Source organism: Geotrypetes seraphini, chromosome 3, assembly GCF_902459505.1.
Source record: "Geotrypetes seraphini chromosome 3, aGeoSer1.1, whole genome shotgun sequence".
NCBI classification, from domain to species: domain Eukaryota; kingdom Metazoa; phylum Chordata; class Amphibia; order Gymnophiona; family Dermophiidae; genus Geotrypetes; species Geotrypetes seraphini.
This window is the reverse complement of record NC_047086.1, coordinates 173106183-173128474: the sequence shown is the minus strand read 5'-3', so window position 1 is coordinate 173128474 and position 22292 is coordinate 173106183. Positions and strand designations below refer to the sequence as shown.

Genomic DNA, 22292 nt, shown 5'->3' with positions numbered 1-22292 from the left:
AGACTACTTAGAAGGAGACTGTCAGTTCTCATACTATGTAAGAATATAATTTGTAATAAATTCCAGGAACTTTTGGCTCACACCTCGTAAATTTGTTTGCTTATTTCAGTGAGTCCTTTTGGAAATGGGCTACATTTGATCAGAAATAACAGTTACAGACAAGTTATAAGAGTTCAAAGAATAAAATTATATTTTACCAAAATCTCTCTAAATTATGATGGGCAGATGGACTCATTTATTGACAGCATCATCCTAAATTCCATGGAATATTTCTACTCAGATCTCTTGACAAAGATGATTCTTTAAAATGGGTTTTCTTTTGGTTTGGAAGAATTTGGGGATAAGTGGGAAGACAGGTTTCATGTTTTTTATTTGAGCATGATATTTATAGGCTAAGAAGTTTAATTAGAAACTGTTTCTTTCTAATTGCTGCATAATTTTTGTTCATGTATTTTCAATTCAAAACTATGTTGGGTCAGAATATGTGTGTATTTTAAACTATTCTGACTGCATTGTCCCCTGATTCTCCTTTAGACTTTTCTTGTCATTTACAGTAAGCAAATATTTCTCATGCAGCTCTTGCATCAGTGAGTAACCCAGGAAATTACGCTTTTGTTTCTGATTTGCCTTTCCTATTACAGACAGGCTCAAATCTCTTGCTTCCTGCACCATCTGTGCTCTCGCCTCACTCCAAACTAAGGCTTCCAAGCACATTAGGCACCCAGCTGATCCCACAGCATGCTTCTACCACTCAAGGTGAGCTTCTCTAATTTTGTTATTGATGTTTCAGGTATTTGGATGTTGCTTCCATCAGATAACTTTCATTCTTTCTTTTCCTTTGTCATTTGTAATGGGCTTATCTTACAACCAGTCACAGAACTCAAATTGTCATCCTTCTCGTTAGACATAGGGCATTTATACTAGAAACAATTATTCCATCTGTACTTATTCATCAGGTGAACACTTTTACTATAAATGGAATGTAAAATAAGTTTCTTAATGTGGTTTGTACATTAGTGAAAAGGTATCAATTAGGCATTCATGATTATCATCCTGTAATTCTTGCACATAGTCTATAGTACTATGAGTTGTTAGAAAACAATGTTTAAATTTTGTTTTGGGAGATCAATTAGGAAATAATTTAAAAATAATTAAATTGGATATATAGTCATTAAATCTAAAGAGATATAGATACACACACATATATATATATATATATATATATATATATATAAAATATGCACTTGTTTCAGCTACTGAGAATGAAGTGTGATCTTTTTTAAAATCTTTGAGACTGACAGATTCATCCAATGATATATGTTCCGATGATATATTGTATGTTCTCCATTTGTGATTTAAACAGCTGGCATGAATTTGGTTCCAACAACTTCCATAGTTAATATATTTCAACATACATAATTCCTAAAAAATGTCTACAATGCATCTACTTTTAAAGAAACCTTCAATGGACTCATCCAGTCTTAGAAATTATGCCAATGATGGCTAATATTGTGGAAAAAATTGTGTTATCTCAGAGGGCTGACTATTTGGAAAAAGCTAATATTTGGACCCTTTTCAGTATGGTTTTCTGAAGGCACACAGCATGGAATCAGTACTGTTTTCCACTGCTGATGTAATGAGACAAGGTATGGACAAATATTAACAGTTAGTTTTCTTGGTTATGTTAGATCTGTCAGCTGCATTTGATGTGGTAAATCACTCTATCATCTTAGAAGGTTTGAGGTTCTGTGTCTTTTTCAGGAATCATTTTTGGATTGGTTCTCTTTTTAAAGGGGAAACAAGAAGGATGTATTGGTGATCTTAAGTCAGCTATGAGGAATCTTGTAACAGGGATGCTTCAGGGCTCTTCTTTTTTCAGCTACATTGTTTGGCATCTATCTTATACTATTGTGTCAAAAATGAAAGGCTGTTAGGAGCAAATTCTATAAACGGCACAGTTAGGTGCCACTGCCTAACTAATCATTTTAATTGGTTCAATCAGTGCAGTAATTGACTGCACCGATCAAAAAACAATTAAAAGGTCATTAAAAAAATGGCAGTGCCCTTAGATGCCTTCAAAAATGGCACCTTTGTCCCAACTAAAGAGGTGCCTGAGGGTGCCTAATTCCACTGTAGGTGTGGCTAATGCCAAATATGGCCTTAGGCATACTTAGGTTCTTCTTTAGATGCGATTCTACATTTCCGGCACTACCTTTCACGTAGATGCAATTCTACAAAAAGTACTGTTGTGTGATTGATAAGTGATCGGCAGCTGTTTTGTAGGTGACCGCCGATAATGGCGCCGTTTGTAGAATCTGGCCCTAAAAGTCCACTATAAAGTACTTAGGAATGATATGCAATTCTTTTTCAGTTTCAATACTTCAGAGGTTTTTTTTTTGTGGGGGGGGTTAGATTCCTTGTTTTAATCTATTATTGTCCTTTTAAGCTTTTTAATATGAGTCTTGGAGTTCTTATTTCCTCTGTTAAATTTATCACAATAATTTTTTTATCTCAACTGAATTATAAACTATCTTGCTGTGTATTCATGGAATGAAGGTACAGTAAAACCTTGGTTTGCAAGCATAATTCGTTCCAGAAGCATGCTTGTAATCCAAAGCATTTGTATATCAAAGCACATTTCTCCATAGGAAATAAAGGAAACTTGAGAAGATTCGTTCCACAACCCAAAAACTTTAATACAAAATACCATACGTACTTGTATTGCAAGACCTCGCTCATTTAGAATAGGCACTACACTCCCTCAGCGTCATAGAGAGAAGAACCATCTGCTCAGTTGTGATGTGTATATACTGTATGTACTCGTATTGCAAGACATTGCTTGTATATCAAGTTAAAATTTAATCAAATGTTTTGCTTGTCTTGCAAAATGCTTGCAAACCAAGTTACTTGCAATCCAAGGTTTTACTGTATATTAAACCATAATTTATTGTGCCATTTGACATCTCCAATCAGTATTCACTGTTGTGAACTTGATGAAGGAAAATAAATTAGTGTTAAATATAAATAAAACAAAGGTAATATTAGTAGGGCAAATATATGAAGAAAGTTTTCCTGCTAAAATTGATTTATGTGGTAATGAAATTCAAGTTGTTGAACGTATTTGTAATTTGGAACTTAAATTGGATTCACAAATCTCTTTCAAAATGTAAATTCTTAGTGTAGTAAACATTTTCTTGTTTTTTTAAATTGCAGATGTTGTGCAAGTTCAGTGGTTGTATTTCACTGGAAGAATTCAGATCCGTTGTGCAGAGCCTAATAATTAGTGGATTGGATTATACACGGACTATCTATCATTCATAGGTTTAAAAAAAAAAGCAACAACCAAACTGTTCATAATATTTTCATATAATTCATATACAAAAATAATACTGCAAATTTAAGCCAGCACTTAACTCAAATGATCCTGATGGGACTAAAAATGGTTGGCTGGAGAGAAAATGTTCCTTTGCAAAATGCAGCACTTTATTTCTCCCCTGAAGAAAGCAGTATGTGAAATGGGTACCCATCAGGATTGTTTGAAATAATTGCTGGCTTAAATTTGCAGTAGTATTTTTGTATATGAAGTTATGAAAGTTTTGTTGGTTGTTTTTTTTAACCTATGAATGATAGTTATGTAAGTGTCAGCTGTTTTTTTTACTCTGAAGCTGCACATTATCGGACTTCTGAGTTTTTTTCCCCCCATTCTATTTTTGTGTCTGTCTTGTTGTCAGTGTGATTTTTTTTTTAATTTATTTTTCCTATTTGTAGTGTAAGTGTTTTCACTGTGATTTTTTGGAATCTCCCTCTTTTGGAGTTTTTGCCATTAATGTATGGCCATTGAAAAAGATTCAGAATATTCAGATTTATGATATAGTTCTTCATTGAAAAAGATAAGCATATGAGCCTTTACCGCCACTTATTAATCAGCACGAATTGTGGCAATGTAGTTGTGCTTATTCTGGCATAAATGTCCACTTTCCACTCCAGACACCCCCCCCCCCCTTCACAGTAAAAATAAAGCTAATATTTTAGAATGTGGTGTGTGCGATAACCTGGAACTTTCTGTAGGATACTCAAGTACACCCCATGGTAAGCCCTTTTAAAATGTGGTAAGCAGGCTGTAGTACTTACCACATCTTGGTAAAAGGACTCTTAAACAGCTGCATTAGTTATCTATTGCAGAAAAAATAAGCTTCAAAATAATATTTATGATACACAAAGCACTAAAGGGCCCTTTTACTAAACCTTAATGTGCTCTAAATGCCAAGAAGCCCATTTTCTTAGCAGGTAGCATGTGCTAAGCTTTAGTAAAACGGCCCTTAAAACAGGAATCAAATTGGTTTCTTTCTGTGGTGCTTAAAACATGCACAACAAAGTAGCCATTAAGATCAGCCATGTCCATTCTAGCTTAGATGAAAATATATTATTATGAATCCATGAAAAGTGCATGTTCAACTGCAAGTCCTGAAGCCTGGAGTCAGCTTCTTTTGCAGATTAGATTAACAGATACTTCTAGGCTTGAAAAATTATTGAAAGGACATTGAATGGGTGAAGGCTGATGTAGATATTTTTTTTTTTTTTTTTTAGCAAATACATATTACATGAGGCAAATCTCTCTCATTTGAAAGAAGCTCCGGAATGAGAGGGCATAGGATGAAATTCAAAAGGTGATAGGCTCAGGAGTAATGTAAGGAAATATTTTGGTTTTTTTGTGTGATACACATTTATCCACTTCACTGTCATTGATTTAGGAAATATTTTTTTACAGACAGAATGGTAGATGCATGGAATAGTCTCCCAGTAGAGGTGGTGGAGACAATATGGGCTAGATTCACTAATCTGCCAATCATGCATGATCCGTGGCCGATCCACGGCAGGCCGACTGATCCACAAAGGGTCAGTATTTAAATGGAGGCGATCAGAGGAATGCCCCCTCTGACCACAGATCATACATCACGCAGACCATCTTCTTTGCCTGTAGATGGTCTGCGCATGCTTACAAAAGTAGTGATTTTTTTCTTTAAAACTTCACTTTCGAGCCCGTGGTTTTAATCCGCTTTAAACCCCGTGGGTTAAAACCACGGGCTTGCACTGCGGGGAAGGGCTGAAGAGTCGGGCTAGAGAGTAGGAGATAAGGGCAGAGAGCAGGGTGGCAGAAGGCAGGGCAGTTAGAAAGGACCTGAACGACTGGTCCTCAGCAGTTGCTTATTTTTGATCGGTCAACCCAGTTGGTGTCCCTCATTTTTTTAGTGAATCGCTGCCTGCCTACATTTGAATGCTGTTCCCCCCTCATTTGCATGCATGGATCAGAGGATGATCAGGACAGAGGTTAGTGAATCGGGTCAGAGGAAAATTGGGTCTCAAAGGAGTCGCAATCCGATCGGTACACGATCGGTTTGCTTAGTGAATCTAGCCCTATGTCTGAATTTAAGAAAGCCTGGGACAGGCATTTGGGATCTCTTTAGGGAGAGGAGGAAATAGTGGATGCAGTGGATGGGCAGACTGGGTGGGCCATTTGGCCTTTATCTGCCATCTTGTTTCTCTGAGATTTTTAATTTTGTTTATGGATATTACATAACATGCGATTTTAGTAATTGTTTTTATTTTAGCAATTGTTTTTAACTGTGTATGTGTAATGTATGATCTGCTTAGGCTTAAGCAAAATATAAATTAATAAACCATATATATTTTATCTTTAGATTTAGGGGCACAGTTATCATTGTGGTCTACGGTTAAGACGTGTTTACCACTAACTCATGTAGTATTAAAACATCCTTTTTTATGCAGTAAAATCTGGTTACTAATAACTGGGGTTTAACAGGCAAATTAATCTAATCTGGGATTTATGAGTCATACTATGCCTAAATAGGTTTAATGCAATTTACAGTACAATTTACAGAGATATAATGTAGTACAGTACAGAGTAGTGAGAATTGCCTAGCTTAAAGGTCAAATAGGTCAAACTGCAGATGTTGTCTTTCAGGATTTCTTCAGGTTTAAATTATATAAAAATACCATTTTTAAAACCAATTCTCATGTTTAAACATACATTAACACAAATAATCAAACATATTCTCATACACATTCGGGGCCCCAAAACATTAATATCTATCATATATTCAATCTTTAGAACATATACACTTTCTTCTATACCCAGCATTGAAATGTGAAATCAAATATGCTCCAAACTAACAAGCTGAAGAACATCTGTTATCAATTAGGCCATGAGGATCTTTTGACGCGAATCCTTTAAACGAAGAACAGGCAGATAGAAGGACAGAAACCAAAATGGAGAAAGATTAATACAAAATGTAGTCATTAATACCTCTATAAGTGTGTTATGTATATCCCCCATGATCCCGCTTTAATCTAGCAAAATACATATACTTTTTCCCTCCTGGTAACCCCCTAGTGTTTTTCTGTTATTCTCTAATGTCATTTTTTCTGCCCTTTGCCACAATCCAATTCTCTGGTCACCCAATCAAAAAATTAAATCAGATTTGTTTGGCATGTTTTACCTTTAGTAAAACCATGCTGCCCCGGATCCTGTAACCCATTTGATTCTAGAAATTTCACTATCCTTTCTTTCAGCAATGCTTCCATTATTTTTCCTGTAACTGAAGTGAGGCTTCATCTCTGCAATCATTTTTTTGTGAATAGGGACCACATCTGCTCTTCTCCATTCCCCAGGAACCATTCCCATCTCCAAAGATTTGTTAAAAAAATCTTTAATAGGACCCACCAGAACCTCTCTGAGCTACCTCAATATCCTGAGATGGATCTCATTCGGTCCCATTGCTTTTTCCACCTTCAATTTTTCAAGTTGTTCATAAACACTTTCTTCCATGAATGGCACAGTATCTACTCCATTCTCGTGTAACTTTGCCAGACAATCTCGGTCCTTCTCCAGGATCTTCTTCTGTGAACATAAAACAGAAATATTTGTTTAACATGTTTACTTTTTCCTCATCACTTTCCACATATCAATACATATCATCTTAGTCTCGCAATTCCATTTTTCATCTTCCTTTCACTAATATGTATGAAAAAACTTTTGTCTCCATTTTTTACATTTCTAGCCATTTATGCTTTCACCAGACGTATCTCTCTCTTGGCTTCTTTCAGTTTCATCTGGTAATCCTTTCTATACTCCTCTTCTTGGGGTTTTTTTTTATATTTCACGAATGCCAGCTCTTTTGCCTTTATTTTCTCTGCCACAAGTTTAGAGAACCATATCAGTTTCCTTTTTCTCTTGTTTTTATTTATATTCCTCACTTAAAGGTCAGTAGCCATTTTCATTGCTCCTTTCAGCTTAGACCAGTGTTTCTCAACTCTGTTCTGGAGTACCCCCTTCCTAGTCAGGTTTTCAGGATATCCGCAATGAATATGCATTAAAGAAATTTGCATATAATGGAGACAGTGTATGCAAATCAATTTTATGCATATTCATTGTGGATATCCAGAAAACCTGACTGGCAAGGGGGGTTCAGGACTGAGTTGAGATACACTGGCTTAGACCACTGTTTTTCCACTTCCCTTATGTCCTCCCATCCTAACAACTCTTTCTTCAGGTATGCTCTCATTTTACTAAAGTCTGTACGTTTAAATCTAGGACTTTGAGTTTTGTGTGGCCACCCTCCCCTTTAGATGTTAATATCGAACCAAACCGTTTGATGATCGCTATCCCAGGTGGGCACCCACTTGAACATTAGAGATACTCTCCCCATTTGTGAGGACCAGATCTAATATCACTTTTTCTTTCATGGGTTCCATCACCAATTGTCTGAGCAGAGCCTTTTGAAAGGCATCCACAATCTCCCTACTTTTTTCGATTCCGCAGGTGGATCTTTCCAGTCCGTATCCGTCAGATTGAAGTCACCCAACAGCAGCACCTCCTCTTTCTTTCTGAACTTATGGATATCTGCAATCAAATCTTTATCAATTTGCTGTGATTGAGTCAGAGGTCTGTAGACTACACCCAAGTAGATAGAAGTTTCATCTTCTTTTCAGAGTGATCAATATTGCTTCTTCCTCTCCCTGGGTCTCCTGCATTTCAGTCTCTTGGATATCGATCTTTACCTAGAGAGCTACTCTTCCACCTTTTTGACTATCTCTGTCCTTCCTAAAAAGATTATATCCCAGTATGTTTGCATCCCATACATGGGAGTTACTGAACTATGTCTCTGTGATAGCAACATTATCCGGGTCTGCCTCTAACATCAGGGCTTGCAGATCATGAACTTTGTTGCTTAGACTGCGAGCGTTTGTGGTCATTGCTTTCCAGCTATCTTTCAATGGTAAACTCTTTTTTTGTGTGTGTGTGTGTATAGGTTTATGTTTAGTTTCACTTCCTGTTACATAGCTAAGAAGTGAGTTGCTAATATTGTTTACGTTGCTATCTTTACTGCTAAACTGTTTATATACTGTTTATAAGTTTATATACCGCATCCTCTCCATAATTAAAGAGCTCGGCACGGTTTACAAGAACTTAAAATAAGAAGGAATAGAATAATGGGGTAGGAGGTTAAGAGCAGGGGGAAAAGAGCATTACAATTTTGTGAAAAGCTAAGCATTTAGGTGCTTACATAATAGTTGGAAGGAGCCCAGGTTCCGTAGTGGAACAGTAAGATTATTCCAAAGTCCTATGATTCTGAAGAAGAGAGATTTTCCTAATTTTCCCGCATGGAGAATACCTTGTAGCGAGGAGAAGGATAGTTTAAGTTTTAGGGTGGACCTGACGATGTCAGGACTAGAGGAATTACAGGATAATGGAAGTAGGGGAGGGAGGATGCCATGAAGGATCTTAAAAGCCAGTCAGGTGCTTTTGAAGTGAACCCTGGAAATTACTGGGAGCCAGTGGAGTTTGGCCAGAAGTGGGGAGACATGATCAAATTTGCGTTTTCCAAAGATCAACTTGGCCGCAGTCTGGATTAGTTGAAGTCTTTGAAGACTTTTTTTAGTTAGACTTAGATAGATAGCATTGCAGTAGTCTAGTCTGGAGAGGATGATAGATTGAACAAGGACGGCAAAATGTTGTCGGCGGAAGCAGGATCTAACTTTCCTCAACATGTGGAGGCTAAAAAAGCATGATTTAACCAAGGAGTTGAGGTGGTCGTTGAAGGAGAGAGAAAAATCGATAATGATGCCTAGGACCTTGCTTGAGAACTCAAGCTTCAGTGTGGTGCCAGAGGGCAGTGAGAAGAGGGTGGGAAGCTGTTCTAATTTTGGGCCGAGCCAGAGTAGTTTCGTTTTGGATTCGTTCAGTTTCATTTGAATTGAGAGGGACCAGGATTGGCGTTTTGTTATGCAAGCTGTTATGTTCTCAGAGAGGTTGGCGAGGTTCGAGTCTGTCTCAAGAAGGACAAGGATGTCATCAGCATATATATAGATAGTTTCAAGGGAAGATAGATGGAAGAGTTTCAGGGAAGACATGTAGATGTTTAAGAGAATAGGGGATAAGGGTGATCCCTGCGGGACTCCACAAGTCGGTTTCCAAAGAGCGGACGTGGTGTCATTAGTGTTGACAGTATAGGAACGGGAGCGTAGGAAGTTTGAGAACCACTCTAGAACTGTGGAGTCAATGCCTATCTCGGAAAGTTGATAGATAAGAATGTCGTGGTGGACGACATCAAAGGCTGCAGAGAGATCGAATTGTAATAGGACAGCAAACTTGTTACGAGAATGTAATTGTTGCACCTTTGAAATTAAGGAGACCAGTAGGGATTCGGTGCTGAAGTTGGGTATGAAGTCGTATTGGTAGGGTAAGAGAATGGAGAATCTCTCTAGGTAAGAAGAGAGCTGGGCAGATATAATGGCCTCAAGCATTTTAGTCAAGAGAGGGATATTTGCTATGGGATAGTAGTTAGATGGTAAGGAGGGGTTGAGATCAACTTTTTTCAGTAATGGGGACAAGGCAATGTGTCTCATTTCTGCAGAGAATAGGCCCGATAGTAAAGCAGAGTTGATAAGACTGGTGAGGGATGAGATAGCCTGCGTGGGAATATTCTCATATAGGTAGGAAGGGAATGGATCCAGGGCACATTTGCAGGATTTCAGTTTGAGACAAGAGTTTGGAGATCTGGGGTTCAGATATGAGTTCAAAGGCAGTCCAGAATCTGTCTGTTGGGATAGGGTTAGAGTCGTTGGGGGCCAGAGAATTGTAAGAGACTGCTGGAGGGAAGGAGTTCTGGTGGTGATCTTTTCATTGAAAAAGTTTGCTAGGTAATCTGCTGAGGGGGGAATGGTGGAATCGTTTTTGGAAGTTAAGGTGCGCCTGATGTTAAACAGTGTATTGCTTTGGTTGTTGGATCTGGAAATTTTATCACCATAGAAATTCTTCCTTGCTTTTTTAAATACTGCATTATAGAACTTGATATTGTCTCTCCAGGATTGTCTGTCAGAGGGGGATTTAGATTTTTTTTCCATTTACGCTCCAGTGCTCGACATTTCTGCTTCAGTTTTCTGTGGTACGGAAGATACCAAGGGGCCAGCAGGAGTGGGAGATAGATTTAGTAGATAAAGGGGCAAGAGCACAATAGGTAGTCTCGGAGAGGTTTGCCCAGTTGTGCCAATTGGATTCTGGGTCAAAAGGTTTAGGATAAGAGGGAAGTTGGTTGAGAAATTGGGTCCAGTACAGTTCGCTCGTGATTTTTTTGCGGTAGGTAATAGATTTTGTGGCCCGGGGTGGAGATCCAAGGTGAGACATTAAAATGGGGAAGCAAAAAGAACCTAAAAAATGATTGGACCAAGGACATGTTCCCAAAGGGCAACTTCGGCAGAAGTTTTGTGCTTGGTCTGATCGAGGAAGCTAATGATGTCTAGTGTATGCCCCTTTTCATGGGTTGGGGAGGGCGCATGAAAGGGGAAACCTAGAGAGGTGAGGAAATTGTTGAATTTGGTTACGTCCTTGCTGGTGTTATCTTCTAGTTGGAGATTAATATCGCCAGTGATCAGTAATCTCTGAAATTTTAGGAAGGCCTTTGGACAAGTTTGGAGGATTTATTCCAGGGGGATGGTGGCCGGTATAGTAGCAAGATGCCTAGTGGGTAGGGGTGGAATTCGTCATTGATTGAAGCTAACATGGATTCTAGTGACGTATTGCTGATTTGTAGAGGAGAGCCAGGCCTCCTCCTTTCTGGGAGAGTAGAGGCCATGGTAACCATAGGGGCAGAGTTCATTTTGTGTGACTAAATCATCTTTTTCGATCCAAGATTCTGTGATGCACAGGAATCCAAGATCGAGGTCCCCAAGTAGGTCCTTTAGTATTTGGGTGTTGTTGCAGGCTGATCTGGCATTACAGTAGAGTGTTGGAACTGGGGTGAGAGAGTACAAGGTGAGGTCAGATAGATTGGCAGGAGGAATGGGCTTTAAAGAGAAGTTGTTAACTTCTCGGGGGTGTTTTTTGAAGGGGTGAGTTCTGGCGTGCGCTAGCATGGGAATGCTGAGGCCAGGGCAAGTTTTACTGGCATTTGTGAAGTCAAGTAAATTGGGAGGGAGAGGTTTCAGGCAGAGAGTAGTGTTGGTAAAAGAGCAGAGTATGAAAAGAAGGAGGCAGGAAGGTGGTTTCATGGTGAGAGCAAGAAGAATCAGTAAAAACTTAACAGTTAATTGCTTCAATTAAACTTCGCAAAATTAGATGAAGATTTAGCATTCAATTGCTTCTAGTAAGATATAGACGGAGGTGGAACTTAACAAATTGCTTCTAGCAAGATATAAATGGAGGTGGAACTTAACAAATTGTTTCAAGTAAGATATAAAGCAGAAGTGGAGCTTGATAGTTAATTAGGTTCATGAAGAACTTGGTCAGAGGTAGACATTAGCATCTGGAAAAGGTACAATTTAGCATCAAAGGTCAGTCCTTCCTTCACAAGTGGTGTTGGGCGGAGGAAGGAGGGCGGAGATGGTGGGGGGCTTCCTATTTTCTCTGATCTGACGAGCGGCTTCAGGGGGAATTTTTTTTTTTTTTTTTTGCGGCCCACAAATGGACAGGCGCTCCAAGAAGGGCAGAGACAGGCCCGATCTGACCTGCGCGAGCGGTGTTGGTCAGAGGAGTAGATGATCTTTAGACCACAGGAGAATGTTGAGCTAGAAGCTCAGTATTCTTGAGGCAGGGGATTTTTCAAGTTTAGTGCGGCTAGGGGTGCCGGGAGGCAGAGTTCGTCTCCCACAATGTCCCAACCAAGATCCCTGATGCGAAAATCTTTGGAGAATAGCGTCGCAAGGGCTGTTGGGGGTGAAGTTCATCTCCCACGCCGGCTCCAACTCCCTCCTTTGCGGCTATAGCGGCTGAAATCACTGGGACAGCTCCCAATAGCAGTGGAGCTGCCCTGAAGATGAAAACCCCTGAAAAGAAACGCCGCAAGGGCTGTTGGGGGCGGAGTTCATCTCCCAAGCCGGCTCCAACTCCCTCCTTTGCGGCTGTAGCGGCTGAAATCACTGGGGCAGCTCCCGATAGCAGTGGAGCTGCCCTGAAGATGAAAATCCCTGAAGAGAACTACCATCAAATCTTGTGTTTTGCTGGGGGTGGCCTCCATAATTGTATTTCATACATATGCCACCCCCACCTTCTAGTTTAAATGCCTAGATATATTGTCTAAGTTTCTCAGCAAGGATTCTTGTTCCTGCTATAGTAAGACGTAACCCATCATTACAATATAGTCTCTTGACTTTCCATGTATTTTCCCATCCACCTATGTACTTAGAGCCTTCTTGATGACACCAGTCTTTGAGCCATCTATTGAAGTCCTCTGTGTTTTTTACTCTTTGCTCTCCCTTTCCATGTGCAGGCAGTAAATCTGAAAAAGCTACAGTTTTTACAGAAGGTTTCAAGCCCTTACCAAGCTCCCGAAAAGCTTTCTGTGCTGCAAGTATGGAGTTGCTGGCCAGGTCATTTGTTCCCAGATGGATAACAACTTCAGTGTTAGAATCCTTAATTTCTTCCTTAATTAAAGTCAGTATTTGCCTGTAAGTCCTGGTGGCTAAGGATCCTGGAAGTCATTTCACTATTTGGTCTCCTTGCCCTATGTTCCTCTGATGATGGAATCCCCCAGCAACAATAGTTTTCTGTTTTGGGCTTTTTTTATTTGTGCTTAAGGTGCGTGTTCTCTCTCGAGTTACCTTCACTGGTTCCAGTCCCACCTCAATTCTGTTTTCTTGAGCAGCATAATGCACTAGTGGAGCAAAGGAATTCTGTAGAGCTAACATTTGTGAAGGTGGATGTTTCTGTGTTACTTGTCGCAGTCTTCCTGAGCCTACTTTGGCCTTTTTATTCCTGGTAGTTTCATTCTTTGAGGCAGAGGTGGTAAGTTGGTATGATTTTGTGGAGTGATGGCAGCTGCTTTAATTATATTCAATTCCTGTTTAAGTTTACAGAGCTCCTCCTTAATACTAGCAAGTAGAAGACAGATGGGGCAAGCCTTAAGCCTCCAAATGGTGGAATTAAAGCACCATAGTGATTGCATTGAATAAAGGCCATCTTGATTAGTTGGAAAGTGAATTGATTTGAGTAGTCTTGATTACTTGGTTCTCTGTATATGAGCAGTGATCCCTAGGGTGGGGGGGTGGAAGTCTTACCCTTTTTCCTATGAGAAGGAAGAGAAAGTATGATTTAGCAGAGAATTTTTTTTTTCTTTTTTTCAGTAAGAAGCAGTTAGGGAGGAGAAGAGAAATTAAGCAGGTATAATGCTGTAATCAGTGTTAAGAGCAGAATATGAAATTCTGAGTAACTTAGTGTCTCGCACCTCCAGGCTCTTTCATGTAGGGATCTGTTACTCCACATTTCGGAGATTGGGGTTTCCCTACGTACGGTTCCTTTCTTCCTGCCAAAGGATACTTCGGCTTTCCACGTTACTCAAGAAGTGTGTTTACCTGTTTTAAGCCTACTGGTTCCAGGACACAAGATCGCCTTTTGAAGAAACTTGATGTGCGCAGGGTGCTTCACTACCTGGAGGTCATTACTGAATTTCATCTCTCTGACCATCTGTTTGTGCTGATTCATTCTGTTAAGCGGAGCACTCTTCCTTCCATGGCCATGATTTCCAGATGGATACGTAGAGCCATTTCATCAGCCTATATTCTTTCTGGTACATAGTCTCCTGTTTCCGTCAAGGTGCATTCTACTAGGAGTGTGGCTTCTTCATGGGCCGAAGCTAGAGCTGTCTCCCCTGAGGAGATCTGTAGGGCGGCAATATGGTCCTCTCTACACATGTTGCCAAGTTTTACAGAGTGAATGTGGCAGCGAGACAGGACTCTGGGTCCTCGGTCTTACGGGTCAATATAGCAAGCCCGCCCTAGCTTTTTGGGGACTGCTTTTGTACATCCCATCTGTCTAGAATGTCTCACCTATTTCACTGGAAAAAGAGATTATGTACTCACCTTGGTAAGCTCTTTTCCAGTAGATAGGTGAGACATTCTAGACTCCCTCCTGGTCCTTTCTGTACTTGCCTACTATCTCAATCTGTTTATGCTTCTCCAAGTTGGTTCTTGGTTGCCTGTCAGCCCTTGGGGACTAGGAAGAATTATGTATACAGTATATGTTACTTTTTTCTGCGAGAGTAGTTTCTGAGCTCCTTCTCTAATTCCACTATATCTTTTTTGAGATACAGCGACCAGAATTGCACACAGTACTCATCTGGGGAAGGGGAATCCAATGTACAGCCATATGATGGGAGGAAGGGTACTGGAGGAAGGCTGCCTAGAAAAAGACCTGGGGGTTTTGGTGGACAAAACAATGAAGCTGGCGGCGCAATGTGCAGCAGCCTCAAAGAAAGCGAACAGAATGTTGGGCATAATCAAAAAGGGTATCACTACCAGAACGAAGGAGGTTATTCTACCACTGTATCGAGCGATGGTGCGCCCACATCTAGAGTACTGTGTCCAATACTGGTCACCCTACCTTAAGAAGGATATGGCGATACTCGAGAGGGTCCAGAGAAGAGTGACAAGGATGATTAAGGGCATGGAAAACCTTTCATATGCTGAAAGGTTGGAGAAGTTGGGGCTCTTTACCCTAGAGAAGCGGAGACTTAGAGGGGACATGATAGAGACTTATAAAATCATGAAAGGCATAGAGAAGGTGGAGAAGAACAGATTCTTCAGACTAACAGGGCCAACAAAAACAAGAGAGCATTCAGAAAAATTGAAGGGAGACAGATTCAAAATGAATGCTAGGAAGTTCTTCTTCACTCAGAGGGTGGTGGACACCTGGAATGCGCTCCCAGTGGAGGTGATAGGGCAGAGTACAATATTGGGCTTCAAAAAGGGATTGGATGACTTCCTGAAGGAGAAGGGGATTGAAGGGTACAGGTAGAGGGTAACTATACAGGTACTAATGAATAGGGAATAAAGAATTTTGGTAAGGACTTACAGGTCACGAACCTGGGAGCCGCTACAGGAGCGGACTGCTGGGCACGATGGATCCCTGGTCTGACCCAGCAGAGACAATGCTTATGTTCTTATGAAGTTGCACCATGGAGCAATACAGAAGTATTATAATATTCTTAGTCTTATTTACCATCCCTTTTTTTAATCATTCCTAGTATCTTGTTTGCTTTTTTGGCTGATGCACGTTGGATGGAAGGTTTTATCGTATTGTCTATGATGACACCTAGATCTTTTTCTTGGACACTGACCTCTAAGGTGGACCCTAGCATCTGGTAATTATGATTTGGTTTATTCTACCCATTGTGCATCACTTTGCTTTGTCCATATTAAATTTCATCTGTCAGATCTAAATTAAGCAGAGGTGCATTAAAGGTTTATGTGGTCCTTGAGTTGTTTCAAGATAGTCATTATTCATAGGCTAATAATATCCTTTTCTCAGTAAGTAAAGTGGGATCATGGTAAGAATGTAAACTAAAACTGGAAAAAGATGTAGATGTACTGATGATAAATATGAGATTAAATGTTGTATATGAAAAATTAGCCTTTTTGTTTATGTGAAAACAGCATTTGTTGTACTTGTCTATAGATACTGATTCCCAAGCTGCAAAATGACTAATCAGTAGCTCTCTTTGTAATTTCTAGATAAAAGTAGTGGCATGATATGATAGCAATTTTGACTGCCAACATACTTGCAAAATCTGTGGGTACTTTTTACCCACAGATTTTGCATTAGTTTCCTAAGATTAAGCATGCATTTACTATCACGTTGAAAATTGCCTAATGAAAAAGTACCAACAACCACTTGCACCAGCTTTTGCTGAAGTAGATTTTCAGAGAAAAATATACATGCGTTTATGTGAAAATTCAAAAGTACACAACCTTTCCAAACCCCTGGGATCACCTCGGTTCAGCGTGAATAAAAATTAGCTCATAGTAAACCTACATATATACTGTTATAAATATACTAGTTTTATAGCCCGTTACATTAACGGGTGCTAGAATATATATGTGTGTGTGTGTGTGTGTGGTTTTATTTCTTTTTCTCTCTTTAGCCAGGTGCTAGAATAGATGTGTGTCTTTCTTTCTTTCTCTCTCTCCTTGGCCGCTTTCTGTCTCTCTCTTTACTCGGTGTCCACCATCACCCCTTGCCTGTTCCACCTGTCCAGCAGTAGGCCTTCTCCCTTCCTTTTACCTCCCGCTGTCCAGCAGCACTCCTTACCTGCTCCCCCTGTCCAGCAGCACTTCTTCCCTGCTCCCCAGTCCCTTTTCCCTGCTCCCCCTGTCCAGCAGCACTTCTTACCTGCTCCTCTGTTCCTCTTCCCTGCTCCCCCTGTCCAGCAGCACTCCTTACTTTCTCCCCCTGACCCTCTTCCCTGCTCCCCCCTGTCCAGCAGCACTCCTTAATTTCTCCCCCAACCCTCTTACCTGCTCCCCAGACCCTCTTCCCTGCTCCCCCTGTCCAGCAGCAATTCTTCCCTGCTCCCCAGACCCTCTTCCCTGCTCCCCCTGTCCAGCAGCACTTCTTACCTTCTCCTCTGTTCCTCTTCCCTGCTCCCCCTGTACAGCAGCACTCCTTACTTTCTCCCCCTGTCCCTCTTACCTGCTCCCCCTGTCCAGCAGCACTCCTTACTTTCTCCCCCTGACCCTCTTACCTGCTCCCCCTGTCCAGCATGCGGCTTCTCTTCTTTAAAACAGCCTACCGGCTGTAAGGAACCTCGCAGGCCGCTCTGAGGCACGGTGACTTTTCGTGTGCAGCACTCTCCACACACTGCTTCGGGGCCGTGTACTGCCCTGATTTACTCTGGCACGTCCCTGATGACATCATCAGAGACGCGGCAGAGCAAATCAGGGCAGTAGAAGGCCCCGAAGCAGCATGTGGAGAGTGCTGCACACGCTACTTGAATCGGCATTTGGATTGGGGCCCGCGAAGAAAGTATCAGCTGGACTTTTTTTTTGCGCTTCCCTTCCCGCCCCTTGAGGTGCGCCGTGGCTCCTCTCGATCCCCCCAGCATCGGAAGCCTTCTCCGACGCTGGTGCGGCTCGTGAGAGGAGCCGACAGGAGAGCAGGATGTCCAGCGCTTGGGTCCAGTCCTTCCGCTGTGGAGGCGATCGTTGGCTGGCTGCGGTCCCGCACTTGCGACGCGTGTCTGGTGACGTAGTATGCGCGCATGCGCATTAAGCTGGCGCAGCGCGACAGAACAGGGATCAGGGAACACGCGTCACAAGTGCGCATGTGCGGGCTACCATTTTATTATTATAGATAGGTTGGACATTTTTTTTAATAGACCATTCTTATGAGTAAAGCACTGTTGTACCACTCTGTTGATACCACATGTTCTAAAAAGAAGCTCAGAGTGCTAAAAACAGTAATACAAATAGCGTCCCCCCCACCCCCCACCCCACACACAAAATTACAAGGGATCTTCAAAGTTTCTGCACTTTTATTTTTTTGAACACTACTTATTAAATATCTCAAAAGAAAATTGCATCACTTTTCCACATGATCACCCTGTTTTGCTATACATTTTTCCCAGCATCCTACCAACTTACCCTTTTACCACTTCTCCTGCTGAGAAGACTAGAGGGTTCTTAAAAGTATATAAGGCAATAATTTTCCCAGCCATTCAGGTGAAGCCTCTGAAAGTCCAAACACAAAATTTCCAATTGAATTTGGTTGATGGCATGGTCATCAATATTTTCCTTTAATCAACTTGACCACAGAATTTTGCAGCCTCTGCAGTGGCTGATTTGGAAGACCACAAAGAAGTTGTTGCACTAATCCATTATTTTAGTTAACAAAGTGATAAACTAAGGTTGCCAAATCATCTGTTTTCAAGAAGGTCTAAATCTGCCTCAGCTACCATATTGACAGAAAACTGATACCTGAACCTCCAGCATCAAAATTTCATCCAAGAGACACCAAGGCTCTTACTACCAGGCTAAAAGCCATTATGGTAATAATATCCTCTGGGTGTTGCTTTACATAGTCATTGATTTCATATATGATTTTCTCTACTTAGTCAATGATTTCAAGTAAAGAGTCTTTATCTAGTGAAAGCACTTTTCATATTGTCTGAATCATGTTAAGTATAAATTGGCAATATCTAGCAATAATGTGCAGTAAAAGATTATGTTTTGTCTTCTAGAAATATTTTAGAAATATCAGTTCTCAGGAGTAAGCAAACTTCTGATCTATTTGATATATATCTGATATACTGTTAATCCTAGTGTGCTCTCTCTGTATACTCATAGATCAATGGCAGATGAAGTTCAACGTGGAGAAATGCAAAGTAATGCATTTAGGTAGTAAGAATAAGGAATACGAGTATAGAATGTCAGGCGCAACTCTGGGTAAGAGCGAACAAGAAAAGGACCTGGGTGTACTGATAGATAGGACTCTGAAGCCGTCGGCACAATGCGCGGCAGCGGCAAAGAAAGCAAACAGAATGTTAGGCATGATAAAGAAAGGAATCACGAGTAGATCGGAGAAAGTCATAATACCGCTTTATAGAGCAATGGTCAGACCACACTTGGAATACTGTGTCCAACATTGGTCTCCCAACCTAAAGAAGGATATAAAACTGTTGGAGAGGGTGCAGAGACGAGCAACGAAGTTAATAAGAGGTATGGAGAACTTGGAATATGAGGAACGACTCAAGAAACTGGGACTGTTCTCCCTTGAGAAGAGAAGGCTGCGAGGGGACATGATCGAGACGTTCAAAATGCTGAAAGGCATCGATAAAATAGAGCAGGAAAATAAATTATTTACATTGTCCAACGCGACACGGACAAGAGGACATGGTTTGAAGCTAAGGGGGGACAAGTCCAGGACAAATGTCAGGAAGTTCTGTTTTATGCAGCGAGTGGTAGACGCCTGGAATGCTCTCCCAAAGGAGGTTATTAAAGAATCCACTGTGCTGGGATTCAAAGGCAAATTAGATGCACATCTCCTTATGAGAGGCATAGAGGGATATGGGTGACTAAAACTACATCAGGTGTATACCTGACTGGGCCTCCGCGTGTGCGGATCGCCGGACTCGATGGACCATGGGTCTGATCCGGAGATGGCAGTTCTTATGTTCTTATGTTATGTTCTACTAGCAGACCCAGCTGCAACACAGATCAAAATAACTTCCCTAGTATTTCTTAATTTCCGATGTTTTCTCAAAGCCTCTGGACAATATTAGAAATCTATCTTTATGGAGAATCTGGTAGACAAAGCAAGGAGAAAATACTGAAAGGCAAAATTTATTTGTTCTAAGCACAGTAGAGAGGGTACAAGAAGTAACAAAAAAATAGACAAAACTAGAGAATAAGACTATATACCTTATATACTCAAATATAAACTGAGATTTTGGGGCCAAACAAAAGGCCCAAAAATGGGGGTCTCAGTTTATATTCGCTGACCCATCTACCTCCCAAACCTCTGCTGGGCATACCATGAGACCTGGTGATCCAGCGGTGGCCGGGACCTCTCCTGCCTCCTGTCCAAGCCCGATTCTAATTATTTTTATCTCTCTCCCGCCTCCCCCACTCCTGCCTGTGCAGAACTGCTAGCTAATTGGCTGCTACGAGTTCTTGCTGGACCGTGAAAACTTGTGGCAGCCAATCAGCTAGCGGCTTCATGGGCAGGAGCGAAGGAAGATTGCACCTGACATAATTCACCACTGGACCACCAAGGATACTTAAGGTATGTGGGCGAGGCAGGAGGGAGTTAAAAATAATTCAAATTGGGCTGGGACAGGAAGCGGGAGAGATCCATCCTGTCCCGACCACCAGGGATATTTAAGGTACACGGGGGAGATGGGATGGAAATCAAAATAATTAGGATCGGCTGGGACAGGAGGTGGGAGGGATCCCTCCTATCCCTGCCACCGCTAGACCATCAGGTCTCATGGCAAGCCCAGTTGAGACTTGCAAGGCGACAGAGGAAAGGGTAAGGAACTGGGGAGAGAGTGGGGCTGTGTGCAGAGACTGGCTTGGCAGGGAGGGAAGGAGTGAGTGAGGGGCTTGGATGTAGAGCCTGGCAGAGCAGCGAGATTGGGTTAACAGGGTGCAGAGCCTGGCAGGGTAGGGCAAGGCAAGGCCCTGCGCTTGAATATTAAACCCTCCCGGTTTATATTTGAGTCAGTCTTTTTTCCTTTTTTGGAGGGGGAGGGGGGAAGGTTATCTCAGTTTATATTCGAGTATAGAATATAAAACAAATAATACATTTATAGAAAGCAGATAATACATTTATACATCTTACTGTGCTTAACCCCTTTCTCTGAAACCATTTGAAATTTTTCCCAATGTGCCACAAGTTCACTTGAGACTACTAATTTGCAGTCACTAAACGAGTAAATGCAACCCAACTAACCTATTAATCTTGCTGAATTAAAAGTTGAACATTTGTGCATCTAATCATATCTACCTGAAAGACTGTGATGGTTCCTGTAGCAGACACTGAAGCTTATGAAAGTCTTGCAGCCCACCAATAAAAGTCCCATTTGTATCTGTTTGATAGCAGATTGAAATGCCTAAAAAAATCCAATTAAATCTTTTTGTTATCTATGTATTTAATTTCCCTTATATATGCTACAGCTTCCTTATAGCCCTTTTGATTTCAGAGAGTTCAAAAATAAAGCAAGACTCTCCTCTGCTTAGCCTGACCCCTAACCTGTTAGGGGTTAAGGCCTGAACTATTGCCTCTGTCTTTATCACCTATGATATGATTAGGTCATCTGCCAAAAGTCTCCCCCCAGGAGGCTTAACTCTTAACCATCTTAATTTAAAACAGCATCAATGTATGTCTTTTACTCATGAGCAAGACCAACTACAACCTGAATAAACCCTAGTGCAGATAATCTGAGTCAAAAAAGTCATCCATTGCAACATTAAAAGTATCAGGTCAAAATGGAGGATACTATCTCCTAACACATCACATAAATAATGCTAAGACAAGCAGTTTCTCAGGTACCAAATGAGAGGTACACGGGTTGTTCAATAATTTATCTACCTGAGTATGAAAAAAAGTAGCAAGCGTTTTGAAACAAGTTGGTGCATGTTGTGCCATTTTTCAAGATTACTCATGCACAGTTGTAGCTCAGTTCGAGTCTAACATTCCAAGAGACAGGATGTCAGGAGAGTCCTCGCGCAAATCAAGTAAGAAACTTATAGATGTGGAACATCATTCAGTGATAAAATTTCTCACAAAAGAAGGGAAAAAACTAAAGGAGATCCACAAATGCATGACTTCAGTTTATGGTGAGTCTGCTCCATCATCCTACAAAGTAAATTTTTGGAGCAAGCAGTTTAAGTGGGGTAGAGAGTCCATTGAAGATGATCCTCACACTGAATGGCCCGTGGAAGCAACTTCCACAGAAATGTGCATGAAAGTCAAGGATTTAAATTTGTCAGACAGACAAATTAAGTTTTCAGGTACAGTTTGGAAAATCTTGAAAAGTTGAGCATGTTCAAAGTTAGTGCAAGATAAGTTCCAAGAATGCTGATGCCATGTCAGAAGGCCACTAGGTTCCAGTGCTGTCAGGAGAACTTGGGGATGCTCCATGAAGACCAAGTGAATTTTTTTAATCGTTTGGTGACTGGAGATGAGACTTGGTCTATCACAGAGATCCTGAGTCCAAAATGGAGTCAATGGAAGCACAAGTCATCCCACATCCCCAAAAAGTTCATGACAGAAAAATCTGCAGGCAAAGTCGTGACAATTGTCTTCTGGGATGATGAAGGACTTTTGCTTCTGGAGTTCATACCACACAAGACAACCATAACTGGGGAGAGTTATGCTAACACAATGATGGCTTTGTTGGAGTCAATCAAGGAAAGAAATGAGGAAAACTCGTAGCAGGCTTGCTGCTTCTTTACAACAATGTGCCGGTATACACATCATAACAATCACAGGCTGCCATCTG

General features: G+C 41.0%; 1 protein-coding gene across 2 annotated transcripts in view; it reads left to right on the top strand.

Annotated features, from left to right (window-relative positions):
• Nucleotides 1-22292, top strand: part of AHI1 (Abelson helper integration site 1) — a 468789-nt gene that overhangs the window by 289166 nt on the left and 157331 nt on the right. For both annotated transcript variants that reach the window (XM_033938898.1, XM_033938899.1), the window contains exon 19: nt 642-756. In XM_033938898.1, coding sequence (XP_033794789.1) covers nt 642-756 — 115 coding nt within the window. The remainder of the gene's footprint in view (nt 1-641; nt 757-22292) is intronic.